The sequence below is a fragment of the Furipterus horrens genome, unplaced genomic scaffold, assembly GCF_987537825.1.
Source record: "Furipterus horrens unplaced genomic scaffold, mFurHor1.1.pri manual_scaffold_11, whole genome shotgun sequence".
NCBI classification, from domain to species: domain Eukaryota; kingdom Metazoa; phylum Chordata; class Mammalia; order Chiroptera; family Furipteridae; genus Furipterus; species Furipterus horrens.
In genome coordinates, this window is record NW_028327181.1 from 100,749,812 (window position 1) to 100,762,018 (window position 12,207).

Sequence of the window (12,207 nt, forward strand, 5' to 3'; positions counted from 1 at the left end):
ATGCAGAAGCTGGCGCCCCTCCCACGGCTGTGCAGGCCCAGCCCAGCCTGTGATGCTGACTTCCAGCCACACTTCTAGTGGCTGAGCCTCTCCCCAGACGTTCGGTCCCCTCTGCTCACTGGGAGGCTTCCCTTTACTCATCTGCAGCCTGGCTGCCGGGGAAGCAAGGGCTCTGGGCCAGGGGCTACTCCCGACAGCAATGATCCTCTGGGGCAGCTGGAGGCGTCCCTCCGCATGTGGTAACAAAGTTAGAAGTTCGGGCACTGGGCCAGAAACCAGTTTATTTAACCAAAAAGTCAGGGAGACAAGTGACAGCATCTGTGGGTCAAGTCAGGAATGGGAGACAGCAGCCTGAGTGTTCCAGTGACCTTTGAAGTCCCACTGTCTGGGGAGCCCTTTCTCAAATGTCCAAGGGGACAAGGGGCAGTGGGCAGTCAGCCAGGAGGAACCGCAGTCCCTCCCACTGCGCTCAATGCGTGGGGCCCGCTGGTCCTTTCCCCACAGAGGAAAGTGTCCCTCCCTCCCCACTGACTGTGAGTGGAGATCAGGTAAGTCGAAGGCATGGGATGGGGCTCTCTCGGTGGCTGGGCCTTCAGGGAGGAGAACCCTGACCTCTGTGCTCAGGAAGAGGCCAAACCCCAAGCCAGCTGACTCTGGGATGTGAAACCCCTTCTGTGCTCCCAGGAGGTGGTCCTGACTTGATTTGGGGGCAGAGGTAGGGAGAGGTTGAAGTCAGAGATTCCATCCCTCTCCTGGGCCAGGAAGCACCTAGGGATATTCCCGCTGGGAAGGGATGTGCCCCCTCCCTGCCTATGACCCTGGCTGACCCAAGTAGACCAGAGCCATGGGCAGTGGGCCACCACGAGGACACAACACCCCAGGTGGCTTAGGGCTAGAGACGCCCAGAGCGCAGGTGGGACACCTCAGTCCTTCTCGCCTACCGGGGCCACGCTGCGGGGGAGCAGCTTGGAGTGGCTCAAAGGAGGGGAGTCCAGCTTCACCTTGTTTAGGACAGTCTTCTTGATGGCAGCTGGTGAGACCTTCTCCTGGTCAGCCATGGACTGCAGCTCCCTGGGGAGGCAGTGAGGGGGGCTGGGTAAGGGCTTTCTGCCTCCTCCCTGAGCCCAAGAGTCCATGAGGAAGGAGGGAGAGGCCCACAGCGCCCAGCACCTTCCAGCCCAGGGCCGCTGCACCTGCACTTCTCTGCCAGCTGCCCGCTCCTGGGCTGCTGTCTGGCTCACTCTCCCCTCCTACAAATCGGCTCAGTCACCAGACCTAGGTCCCCCAGCTCTGAGCCCTTATCGCCCCGAGCACAGGATGCGTGCCTTGTCTGCCTTCCCTGCTGGTCGGCGTCCCAGCCTCACTGTCACACAGTGGCATTCTGAGGAGCCTGGGGTTCTGGACGGGAGAGCAGGCCAGGGGGTAAAAAGATGCCTGTCCATCCTCAGGTCCCGAACTAGGGACAGTGACACCGAGCCTAGACACCAGACGCTGTCCATCCCTGCTCTGGCTCCCTCTCAGCTGTCAGAGCTCTCATCGTGCCAGTGCACGGAGCTGCATCCTGCTAGTCTAACCTGCTTAATCTGCCCGGCCACGCCTGGAGGGGGGTTTATCATCAGGCTCCAGAGGTTCCCCGCAGGACGAGGGTGAGCGACACCGCAAACTGTACCCCAGGGAACCTTGGGGCTCCCCGTGCCCTGCCCACTGCCCAGCTAGAGCTCGAAAAACATCTGCTGAGTGAGTGACTGAGCAAACTCGGGCGGGGCCCAGGGCCCCCGAGTGCCGGGGCAGGAGGCCCAGCAGCAGGAGCCCACCGAGTGCGGACGCAGGAGGCCTCCACGGCGTTGATGAGCAGGGAGCGGAAACCCCCGCTCTCCAGCACGTGCAAGGCGTGGCTCGTGGCCCCTCCGGGAGAGCAGACGTTGTCCTTGAGCTGGCCTGGGTGCTGTTCTGAGTCCAGGAGCATCTTGGCAGCCCCCTGCAGGCAGAGAGGGGCTGATGGCTGTGGGGGTACCCACTTGTGTCCACAGGGCACCTGCCTCCAGCCCCCCGCAGCACCCAGACTCTCCACCCATCCATCCCAGTGCACCAGCCTCGTGCCCCCACTTGAGGGCTGGGAAAAATACTGACCAGCAGAGCCTGGGCCCCGAGGCGGACTGCCAGGCGCCTGGGAAGCCCCATTTTCACGCCCCCATCAGCCAGGGCGTCCAGGGCTGTGAACGCCTGCAGGGAGAAGGCGCCTCAGACACTGCCCCATGCCTCTGCCCAGCGGCTGGAGCAGGGAGGAGGAGGAAGGATGGACCGCTGTGCCTCCCACCCCACCCACCCCCAGTCCTCACATAGGCTGGGCCGCTGCCGCTGAGTCCCGTGACAGCGTCGATCAGGTCCTCCTCCACCTCCGTGCAGGAGCCCACGCTGCCCATCAGCTGCTCCAGGAGCCGGCCCTCCTCCACTTGGGCGTGGGTGCCCATGGCGTACACGGTGGCCCCCTCCCGCACCACGACCGGCGTGTTGGTCATGCAGCGGATGACTTTGGGGGCTGGCTGGAACGCCGTCAGCTTCTGGCGGAGAGAGCAGCTTTGTGTCCGTCGCAGCCCCGTGTCCAGCAGCGGGGGTGCTGGGTGTGAGCGTGAACACACTCATCCTACCAAGCACTTCGGGAGTCCTCACTGTGGGCTGGGCCAGCACACACGTGTCACCGACGGAGAACCGAGGTGCGAGCAGGCCAGAGCTCCTGAGCGCTCTGCAGTACACACTGCCATCCCCTCTCCAAGGCCCCCCGGGCCCAGACCCACGGCACCCACCTTCTCAATGGAGCTGATGGTGACGCCGGCTGCACAGGACACCAGGACGTGCCGTTCCTCGATGTCGGCGCCGATCTCGTCCAGAATGAAGGGGATGATGTGGGGCTTCACGGCCAGGAAGAGGACATCGCTGTGCTGCACCGCCTCCTTGTTGTGGGGCGTCAGGGTCACACCCATCTTCTGCAGGGAGCACCAAGGCAGGCTCAGCCTGTCCCCAGCACCCCTGCCCCAGGCCGAGAGCCATACGGCGACCGGCACAGAGGCTGCTGGGGGTGTAGGCGTGGCTGCGTTATCAGGGGCTCAGGGAGAGGGGCTCTGACACTCCCCACCCCCAAAGGCAGGAAGCAGTCTGCTCTGGAACTCGTTCCTTCTGCAAAGGGGAAAGGGACACTATCCACGCCACAGTTGGCCCACCCCACCATGGGCTGCAGCCCAGCCCCGCACCCTCTGCTCTCTGGTGTGAGTGATGGTCCCAAGATGGGCACCTGTCCCACCCTTGCTCTGGAGCCCTAACTCAGCCATGGCAAACTGAAGCTGTACCAGCCCAGATGTGTCTCACCAAGCCCCGCACTGTGGCCCCATTTGCCTGGCTCCCACCCCCATTCCAGACCAGCAACCAGGTCCCAAGAGCAGAGCAGGGCCCCTCCTCTCGCTGGGGTGGGGGACTGTTTCATGGTGTCCCCCACGTGGGCCACTACTGCTGGCCCTCCAGGGTCAAGGCTGTCACAACCCTCCTCCCCGTGTCACACACACTGACCAGCCCCTGAAGGCACAGCTGCCCTGTCACTCTGCACCTACCCTGAGTGCAGACACCGTGGCCAGGTCCATGTCCGGAGAGCTCGCCATTATCTTGTGAGCAGCTAGGACACCTGCAGAGAACAACTCCTCCCTCAAGGCCAGTCCTGGCCTCCCTCCCCCACAGTCCCAGGAAGGACAGCAGCCAGCACACCACCCGGGGAAAGAGCAACCCCTGCCTGACCCCAAACATCCTGGGGGGCATGTCATCCAGGCTCCCACCTTCATTCGCCAGACCACAGAGGGGTAACCGCCCCGCCCCCCGCCCCACCCCCGGACATAGGGCCCACCTGCTGCTGTGAAGCCCTTGGCCAGGGCGAAAGCCAGCTGGCCAGCTCCGATGAAGCCCACGCTCATGGTGGCCGCAGGCGCGCCCCCAGTCCTCAGAGCTGGCACTTGCTCTGCCGGAGCAGCTGCGGGAGCAGGCAGGGCAGGACCCCGCGCAGGAAGCTGGGTGGGCAGTGCCAGGCCTGGCTGCTCCGCCGCGGCCCGGACCACCACCCCGGCCAGTCTAACTTCCCCCGTGGCTGCCCAACAGCCCCTGCTCCGATCTGCCCCCGCAGCGGTGCCCCCGACCTGTTGCGGTGGGTCCCAGGCACAGGGAGCAGAGAGGAGCGCGCGGGCCTACAGAGGGGGGGGGGGAGCGGTGGGGGGCGACAGACCGGCGCCCGCAGGCCCCCAGGGGAAGCCCCTCCAGTCCTAGCACCCCGCCGCCCGGTGCCAGGGACGCCCGCGCGCATCTTCCCCTGCTGGAGCCCGACCCCAGCCCTAGGCCACTTACCGAGGGACCCGGTGAGGATGGCCCCCCGCCCACTGCACGGTGCCCGCCACGCGGCAACCGCGCCCCGCCGGCCCCGCCCCCGACGCCCCAGCCAATGCACAGCGCCGCGGCCCGGGCGCCGGCCAATCGGGGCGCGCGGGCGGCGCAGAAGGGGGTTGCATCATCCGCTCGCCGGCCCGCCCCCCTGCCCGCCCAGGCAGATCTCCCCGCCGCACCCCCGACAGCAGGCCCCGGGACCCCCTACTCCCAGCCCCACACCCACTGGGACCCCCGCACCCCGGATCCGCGTCCCTTAGGACTCCAGCCCCCTGGACCCTCGCCCCCCAAGATCGGGGTTCCGGGACCATTTTGTGGGGACTGAGGACGCGGGGGGGAAAGGGTAGAGGGAGTGGGGTCCACTAGGGGCGGTTCTGGGCAGGGACTCCCCACGCGGGGCCCTGTCGTGGTCGTGGGCCACACAGACACGACGATGTCAGGCTGGTGTCCCTCACCGCGTGGCAGACGCTGGTTGTGAGTCCAGACCTGTTACTAACAGGCGCATCACGTTTGGAGGAACCCGACTGTACAGAATATCTGATTGCTTGATTCCATTTGGGGGGCGGGGATTGAGAACAATTTGCCAAATGGAAACATTGAAAATGTATCACTAGCCCTGGCTGGTGTGGTTCAGTGGATAAAGTGCTGGTCTGCCAGCCAGGAGGTTGCTGGTTGGATCCCCAGTGGGGGTCCATGCTTGGGTGGGGTTGCTGGCTTGGTCCCCAGAGGAGGGTGTGAAGGGGCAACCCCACATTGATATTTCTCTCCCTTTCTCACTCCCTTCCCCTCTCTCTAAAAAAACAGAGAAATGTATCACTAGCTTGATACTGTATCTTTTCACTTTTTTTCTTTTTTTAACTAGGAGGCTTGGAAACTGGAGAGTCCAGGACTGCTCAGAATCCCAGGATCAGGAGGCAGCTGCCAGGTCTGGGGTCCCTGCTTCTTCCACTTGGGTTTCTCCCCCACCGGTCTCATCTGGGCAGGCCCCCTTCGAAAGCTGCGTGAGACCCCACCGTAGTGCCATGTCAACTCACCCACCAGGCAGCTCGAGGCAGGTGGTAAACAGAAGGAGGTGACCCCGCTGTGCCTTCCGGCTCCCGTGGAGCACCCCAGTGTCCCCTGACGTCTTGTCTGCAGGGTCTGTGGCAGTTTGGGGGAGAACATGCTCAGTCGTTTCCCCCCCAGGACATTCTCAGGCCCCACCGTAGCTGAGTCGGCACTGGGGTTTGGGATGGTTGGGGTCCCGGTCCGCAGCAGTTAATCAAGGCCAAGTGCAAGTGAGAAGTGCCCCTTGTGGACACCCGTCCCCACGAGGGGAAGGGCTGAGCTGCTTTGTGGTACCTGTTCTGCAACATGCTCCTGCCATGGAAGCTGAGACTTTTCGTTGGCATAACAACCGTTGCCGCCGCCACCAGAGCAGTGATCGGGTGTGTGGCAGAGCTGCAGGCCTTCGAGTGACACCTCTCTGTCCCGGCCACTGGTCCTCACCCTCCCAGGGTGGGCTGCTCAGGGAGTGGCCGGCACAAACCCGGGACTCCCCTGCGTCCCCCCTGACTGACTAACCAGAGAACAGACCCTCTTCTCTAAAAAGTACTGTTTTTCAAGTAATACAGCAAATACCTCTCTTGTCCAGAGTCCCCTCGTCCCCAGGACCTTCCAGGCTCATCTTGCAGCCTGGGTCCCCTCCCCTCCTCTGTCTTCCCCGTGGACTTTGGACATGCAGCGTGGGTGGGAAGCTGGGGACAGAAGGCCTCTGGACAGTGGGAGGTTGGTGACGGATAACTTGTTTAGGAAGTTTGAGTTTGGCTAGAAAACGAAGGGCGGCTGCTGTCCAGGTCGCCCTGGGACCTGGGAAGGGTGTGGCCCCTGTGCTCCTTCGTCATCTGGAAATGTACCCCCTAAACCCAACCCTCCCTCAGCCAGTGGGCTCCCTCAGGACGCCTCAGGACCCAGGCTCCTGTCCCCTTCGGGCGAGTGCTGTTGAGCCTGTCCCACCTGCCCCCTGGGTAAGGCACCCTGGTCGGCGGGCCTTCCCTAGCAGGCCGGGGGCTGGTCATCTCCCCCTCTGCTGGGTCCTAGCAGAGGGGCCCTTGGAGCCCATGCCTGCAGCCTGCTTGGATCCGCCACCCACTGTGGTGCCGCACCCCCATTGCTTGGGGCCCCCAAAACCCCTGCAGGAGTGTGGGTGACTGTGAGTGCCGAGTGCCCCCAGGAGCAGGGAGGACAAGCATGGTTTCATGCCATCTTCCCCCACGCTCGTTCTCACCGAGGGAAAGGAGACCCCTGCCCCTTCCTGAGAGGCTGTCCCTCACCCCGAGTGGTTTGGGCTTCCCATGGCCGCCGCCACCCCCTGGCAGACAGGGTCTAGGTTCCCCATAGAGCATGCTGGTGGGTGGCCCGGGCGGGGCAGGGACCACTCGCCAGACCAGGTACAAGTCAGTGTCAGCGTTTATTTGCAGCTCAAGGCCTGGGACTAGAGTGGGGCAGAGGCTGCTGTGCCCAGAGGCGGCCGTCAGGCGTCCCGGGCAGGCCCAGTCGGGGCTGCTGAGTGGGAGAAGCTGTCGGGAGTGTGGCGGACCCTGAGGGGCGGCAGCCAGGCCAATTGACTCTCAAGCAGATGGAGGCCACGGGCCTGCAAGCACCAGGGACGCTCCGGCGCCTCCCCTGGGGCCCCAGCCAGCCCTGCGGAAGCTGCTGTGTCTGCGGTGGGAGGCGCACCTGGGCAGGGACGCAGCTTCTCAGCGTGCTCCTGGCGGTGCTGCTGGCCCCTGAGGGCCCCTGTAGGCCGCCTGCATCTTCCTCTGCCCCCTGAGGCTGCCCGAGTGACGAACCGCAGTCCTGGCCCTGCTTCCCGTGCCCGTGGCCAGCAGGAGGCAGGTGGGCTGGGGTCCGGATTCCGGCTCGTTCTCTTTGAGCTAGCACAGACCCCCAGCAGGGCCAGGGTCCTTCTGCCCCCTGAGGGCTGGGGGAAGGGCCAGCCCCACGCCCCGTGCCCCTCCGTGGGCCCAGCTCTGGCTCTCCTGGGCCCCTGGCCAGCCCTTTCCCGCTCCTCTGGGAATTGTCCCCTTGTCAACGCTGCTTAGGTTACCCAGCCGGATGTGGGCTGGGGACACTGATGGACACACGGGGCCGCCTATGTCCCAGCCTCGGTGAGCCCATGAGCAATGTGGGCGACAACAGCACCTGCCTCTCACAGTGACCGTCACTGTGCCGGGGAAGGCCAGCAAATGGAGAGACAGAGACAGAGAGGAGCTGAGAGCTGCTGGAAGAGGCTCCTCCGGTGTCCTGCTCAGGGCCTCCGGCCCCGCTGTCCCCCAGCCCAGCCCTCTTGAGCTGGGTGCTTCCTCTGGCTTCCTCCCTCGTGGTACCCAGCACCCCTGGAGAGCAGAGGTCGGCGGGCATCTGCCTGGGGGGCTACAGGGTGGGCACGAAGCGGATCCTCTGGGAGTAGGCGAGGTCAGCGACGTAGAGGAGCAGGTTGACGTAGGTGAAGGTGGCCACCACCAGCTGGCTGTCCCAGGGGCAGCTGCCCCTAGGGCAGTCGGGGGGCCGACCAGGCTCGCCGTACTTGGGGTCAAAGCAGAAGACGGGCCAGATGACTGCAGCGCTGAGGTACAGGAGCACGGCCAGGAGGGTGTACACCACCACCACACGGTCAAAGGGGCAGCCGAGGCCCCCCATGTGGCCCATCACGCTCAGAGCCACCACGGCCACTGTGGCCAGGAAGCACAGGCTGTAGACGGCCACGCACCACTGGGTGGCCACGTAGCGCCCATAGCGGCTGTCATGGACCAGCGCCCCAAAGATGATGCAGGCCACGAAGGCCTGGACGATCTTGAGGAGTCCGGACACTGTGGCCATGTAGCTGGCCACCTGGCCTGGCCGGGCCCGGGTCAGGGCCACCTCCGCGGCATAGGCAAGGAAGAGGAGCCCCGCGAAGACGCTGGCAGCCAGGCGGAAGTCCCTGGCCGCACAGCCCTCGGGCTCGGGCGGGCACTGCAGCCGGGTGAAGTACAGCGGGTAGATGACAGCGGCCGTGGCCGACAGCAGGGTCGCCAGCATGGCGAAGGCCGCCGTGAAGTTGCCCCAGGAGAGGCGCAGGCAGCCGTGCAGCCGGGTGAGCTCGCAGGCCAGCACCAGGGCCGAGAGCGCGAAGCAGAAGCCCCAGGCGGCCATGCAGAAGGTGCCCTGGACGCCTGCAAAGCCGCCGCGGTGGGCCACCAGGCTGAAGGTGGTGCAGCCGAAGGCCAGCTGCAGCACGCGGGCCGTGCCCACCGGCGACATCACAGCACCCAGGTGCAGGTACCCGCCCCCGGGGGGCTCCAAGGTGCTGCCCATGTGACCGGCCACTTGCTTGCCTCACGCGGCGCCTGGTGGCCCGAGGGTTTCTGCCTGGCTGCGTCCCCTCTGTCTCCTTCAGCTGCTGTGTCAGTGCCGGCAGCCTGCAGTGGCGGGGACAGTGACGCTGTGATTGTGCAGCAGGCAGCCAGCCTCTCCACTGCTTGTGGGGGGGGCAAGGCCCCCCCAGCGCTATAAATAGGCGGCTGTGATCAGAGGCTGGGACATCTGACCCCTGTGTCCCCTGCCAAGCCCCTGCCAGGGTCATTAACCCCTCAGCTACTGGCACCACCCCCTCCACAGCACCTGCCTCTGTCGGTCAGTACGGCCCGTGCGGAGTCGGTCCACAGCCCGCAGGGGTGGGGGTGGGCGTGGGCGGGGAGCAGAGAGAGGCAGAGAGTGAGCAGGTCGCTACCAGGCCCTTCAGCTCCAGCAGCCTCCTGGGCTCTTAGGGAAGAAGGAAGGAGGACGTCGGGGAGGTTAGGGTGGCAGGAGGGGGAGGGGGAGAGGAGGGTGGGGGAGGGGGTCCCTTTGCGTCCTTCCAGAAGGTGGCTTGGTCCAGAGGCTTTCGGGACCCTGTCGTCACTGTCCCTGGGGCCCTGGCTCAGCTGTCTTCCTGGGGCCCCTTTGCCCCCTTTCTTCCAGCTTGAGCTGGGGTGGAGTTCTAGTTATTATTGGGAAGGGGCATTATGGAGCTTTTTACTTGCCCCTGTACTAGACACATAAACATCTAGAAACAACTCAACTCCCCCATTTTTAGGCTAAAATATTAATAACGTATGAAATTTTTTTGAAAATTTGAAAAATGAAAAAATTTCTTTCTGAGTCAGACACACCCCATCAATGCATGAAAAAATGCAGAAAAATCGCCTGGGATCCTATGGCTTGATCCTATCCCTCCGACTTGCCATGTGTATATACATAATTATATAATCATATGTACTGTCACTTAGAAAAGCTTCCCATTTACAGAAGTGTTGCGAAATGGCACAATGAACATTCTCTCACCTAGGTCCAAGAATCATTAATATTTTGCCATTTGTTCTTTCTCCCTTGCGCTCACTGATAATGAATAATCAATACTAATGTTGCTTCTCTGGGTGCGACAATCCGCCTCAAGGTACTTTCAGGAACCTAAGAGAACACGGGACCGCAGAATGGTGGGGTGGCTGCCTGCAGGGTCCCCAAGGCAGCCCCCGCATGGGGGGCAACAGAGGCTTTTGCTGCTTAAAGAGCTTTCCAATATTTTTTTTTTTATCATTTTAAACAATGTATTTGGGCCATATTTTACTATGACATTTGGCTGAAAATGGGGGAGGCAGTCAGACAGACATGAGCAGGGCAAGGACGAGGGGCCAGTGACAGGCCATGAGGGCAGGAAGCCCCAGAGGCCTCGCAGGAGGCAAACCTGGGAAAACAAGGACCTCACCTCAGGGTGGCCTTTCCTCCCCTGGTGTCTCACCGGCCATGGGGTTCCAACTGTCCCCTGACCCTTCCTCCTCCGGCTTGTCACTGGTCGTGTAGGTTAGCCCCCCTTAGAGGGGGGACGGTCACGGGGGCTGGAGAGTACCCTGAAGCATGAAGCCGCAAGGACAGTGAAGCTCTGACAATACCAGACCCGTCTGCCTAAGCTGGCTTTCAGCTCCAGGCCGAGAAAAGACGCAAAACTAGACAAGAATGCCACGGCCGACGTCAGGACCCATGGCCTTGAGTAATGACTCTGACTAGTCAGTAGACACACCTGGAAAGCTGATGAATATGCCACTGGGATCCTCCCCTGAGACCCCCTCTAGATAAAGACCCTCAGGACAGGGGAGCCAGCATGGCTCTCTCCATGGAACCCCCCAGCGCCTTTCCTGAGCCCTGTCCCCGCGGTGTGTTCCCCTCGTCTCTCTTCACTAAGCTCCCAGGGTCCTCCTTTGGCCTCTGTGGCTCGTTTCCTGAGCTCATTTCTTCTGAGGCTCACTTCTTCTACCTCTGTGACTTCCTTTTATTTTTTCTGCTTTTTAAAATTATTTTTTAATATGGTTTATTGATTATGCTGCTACAGTTGTCCCAATTTCTTTTCCTTTTGTTCCCCTCCACCCAGTGACCCCCTCCCTCCAGTTGTCCCCCCTCAGTCCATGCCCACTGGTTGTGCACATAGTTCTTCTCAGCATCTTCCTGTCGGCTCCACTCCCTCCTGCTGTGCTTCTTAATTCCCGCACCATCTCCCTCCCTTCCCCCCTCCCCCTCCCTGCTGACCGCCCCCCAGAATGTTCCCCACACCTATAGTTCTTCTCCCACTCTCGTTGCCTACTTAGTCTGCCTTTGTTTCGGTTCCCTGGCTTCTGTTGTTGTTTGTTGTGATGCAGTTTTCATTTTAATGTTCATAGTTTGATCCTCTTTCTCCTAAACCAGTCCCTTTAACATCTCATGTAACAGTGGTTTGGATCTGATGAGCTCCTTCAGTTTTAGTTTGTCCTGGAAGCACTTTCTCTGCCCTTCTATCCTGAATGACAGCCTCGCTGGATAGAGTAATCGTGGCTGTAGGTTTTTTATTTTCATTACTTTGAATATTTCTTGCCAGTCCCTTCTCGCCTGCACAGTCTCCTTTGAAAAATCAGCTAACAGTCTTCTGGGACCCCTTTGTATGTAATTCTCTTCTTCTCTCTTGCTGCTTTTAAGACTCTCTGTTTATCCTTAATTTTTGACATTTTGAGTATAATGTGTCTTAATGTGGTTCTCCCTGGGTCCAGTTTTTTTGGAACTCTCTGTGCTTCCTGGGCCTGTAAGTCTATTTCCTTCCCCAAGTTAGGGAAGTTCTGCTTCATTATTTATTCACATAATTTTTCAGTTTCTAGTTCTTCTTCTTCACCTTCTGGCAGCCCTGGGATTCGGATGTTGGCCTGCTAATAGCTGTCCCAGAGGTTTCTGAGCCTCTCCTCATTTTCCTCACTTTTCATTTCCTCTGTCTGCACTGGTTGACTGTTTCTTCCTTCCCTATGTTCCGGTTTGTTGATTTGATCCCTGGTTTTCCTTCCCTCACCACTAGTTTCGTATGTGTTTTTGTTCATTTCAGCAGGACTAGCCTTCATTCCTCCCCCGTCTTGTTTAAGATCTGCTGTCAGGTCCGTAAGCACTTTTATAACCAAAGCTCTGAACTGAGCCTCAGAAAGATTTCCTATCTGCTGCTTCATTAGATTAGATATTTGCTGTCTGGTCAGCTGCTTCACTGGGATCTCTATCATGATCTGTGCCATCCTGACAGTTTTGTGTTTACCTTTGCTTCCTGGGCGGGGCTGTCACCCCTCCTATGCTATCGGGGGCGGAGCCACGTGCACTCGTCACAACCAGGTGACCCTTCTCACCACACTTTGCTGTTTTCTGTGGGAGTGGGTGTCCAAGATGGATTCCTGCTGTTACTCTCCGCTGAGAGACCGGGTGCCCCCTCCTCCGTCCCCACGCCCTCTG

At 61.2% G+C, this 12,207-nt stretch overlaps 2 protein-coding genes across 2 annotated transcripts; both read right to left on the reverse strand.

Annotated features, from left to right (window-relative positions):
- Nucleotides 1–264: 264 nt before the first annotated feature.
- PYCR1 (pyrroline-5-carboxylate reductase 1) lies at nt 265–4,440 on the reverse strand. Its single transcript, XM_090292534.1, has 8 exons — nt 4,381–4,440; nt 3,890–4,012; nt 3,603–3,673; nt 2,805–2,984; nt 2,340–2,561; nt 2,131–2,223; nt 1,815–1,978; nt 265–1,071 (listed from the first exon to the last, which is right to left on the reverse strand). Exons 2-8 carry the CDS (start codon nt 3,954–3,956, stop codon nt 924–926), a joined length of 945 nt encoding a protein of 314 aa, XP_090148660.1. The 5' UTR covers nt 3,957–4,012; nt 4,381–4,440; the 3' UTR covers nt 265–923.
- A 2,406-nt stretch (nt 4,441–6,846) lies between these two features.
- On the reverse strand, nt 6,847–9,007 carry MYADML2 (myeloid associated differentiation marker like 2). The gene has a single exon (XM_090291043.1). It carries the CDS (start codon nt 8,752–8,754, stop codon nt 7,831–7,833), a length of 924 nt encoding a protein of 307 aa, XP_090147169.1. The 5' UTR covers nt 8,755–9,007; the 3' UTR covers nt 6,847–7,830.
- Between the last annotated feature and the right edge of the window lie 3,200 nt (nt 9,008–12,207).

Excerpts from the sequence above, each read along its gene's own strand:
- MYADML2 (XM_090291043.1), bottom strand. The coding sequence starts at position 8,754 with ATGGGCAGCACCTTGGAGCCCCCCGGGGGCGGGTACCTGCACCTGGGT.
- PYCR1 (XM_090292534.1), bottom strand. The coding sequence starts at position 3,956 with ATGAGCGTGGGCTTCATCGGAGCTGGCCAGCTGGCTTTCGCCCTGGCC. Across the intron at positions 2,562-2,804 it reads CCATCAGCTCCATTGAGAAG|AAGCTGACGGCGTTCCAGCC; the intron begins GTGGGTGCCGTG and ends TCTCTCCGCCAG. Across the intron at positions 2,224-2,339 it reads GCGGCAGCGGCCCAGCCTAT|GCGTTCACAGCCCTGGACGC; the intron begins GTGAGGACTGGG and ends TTCTCCCTGCAG.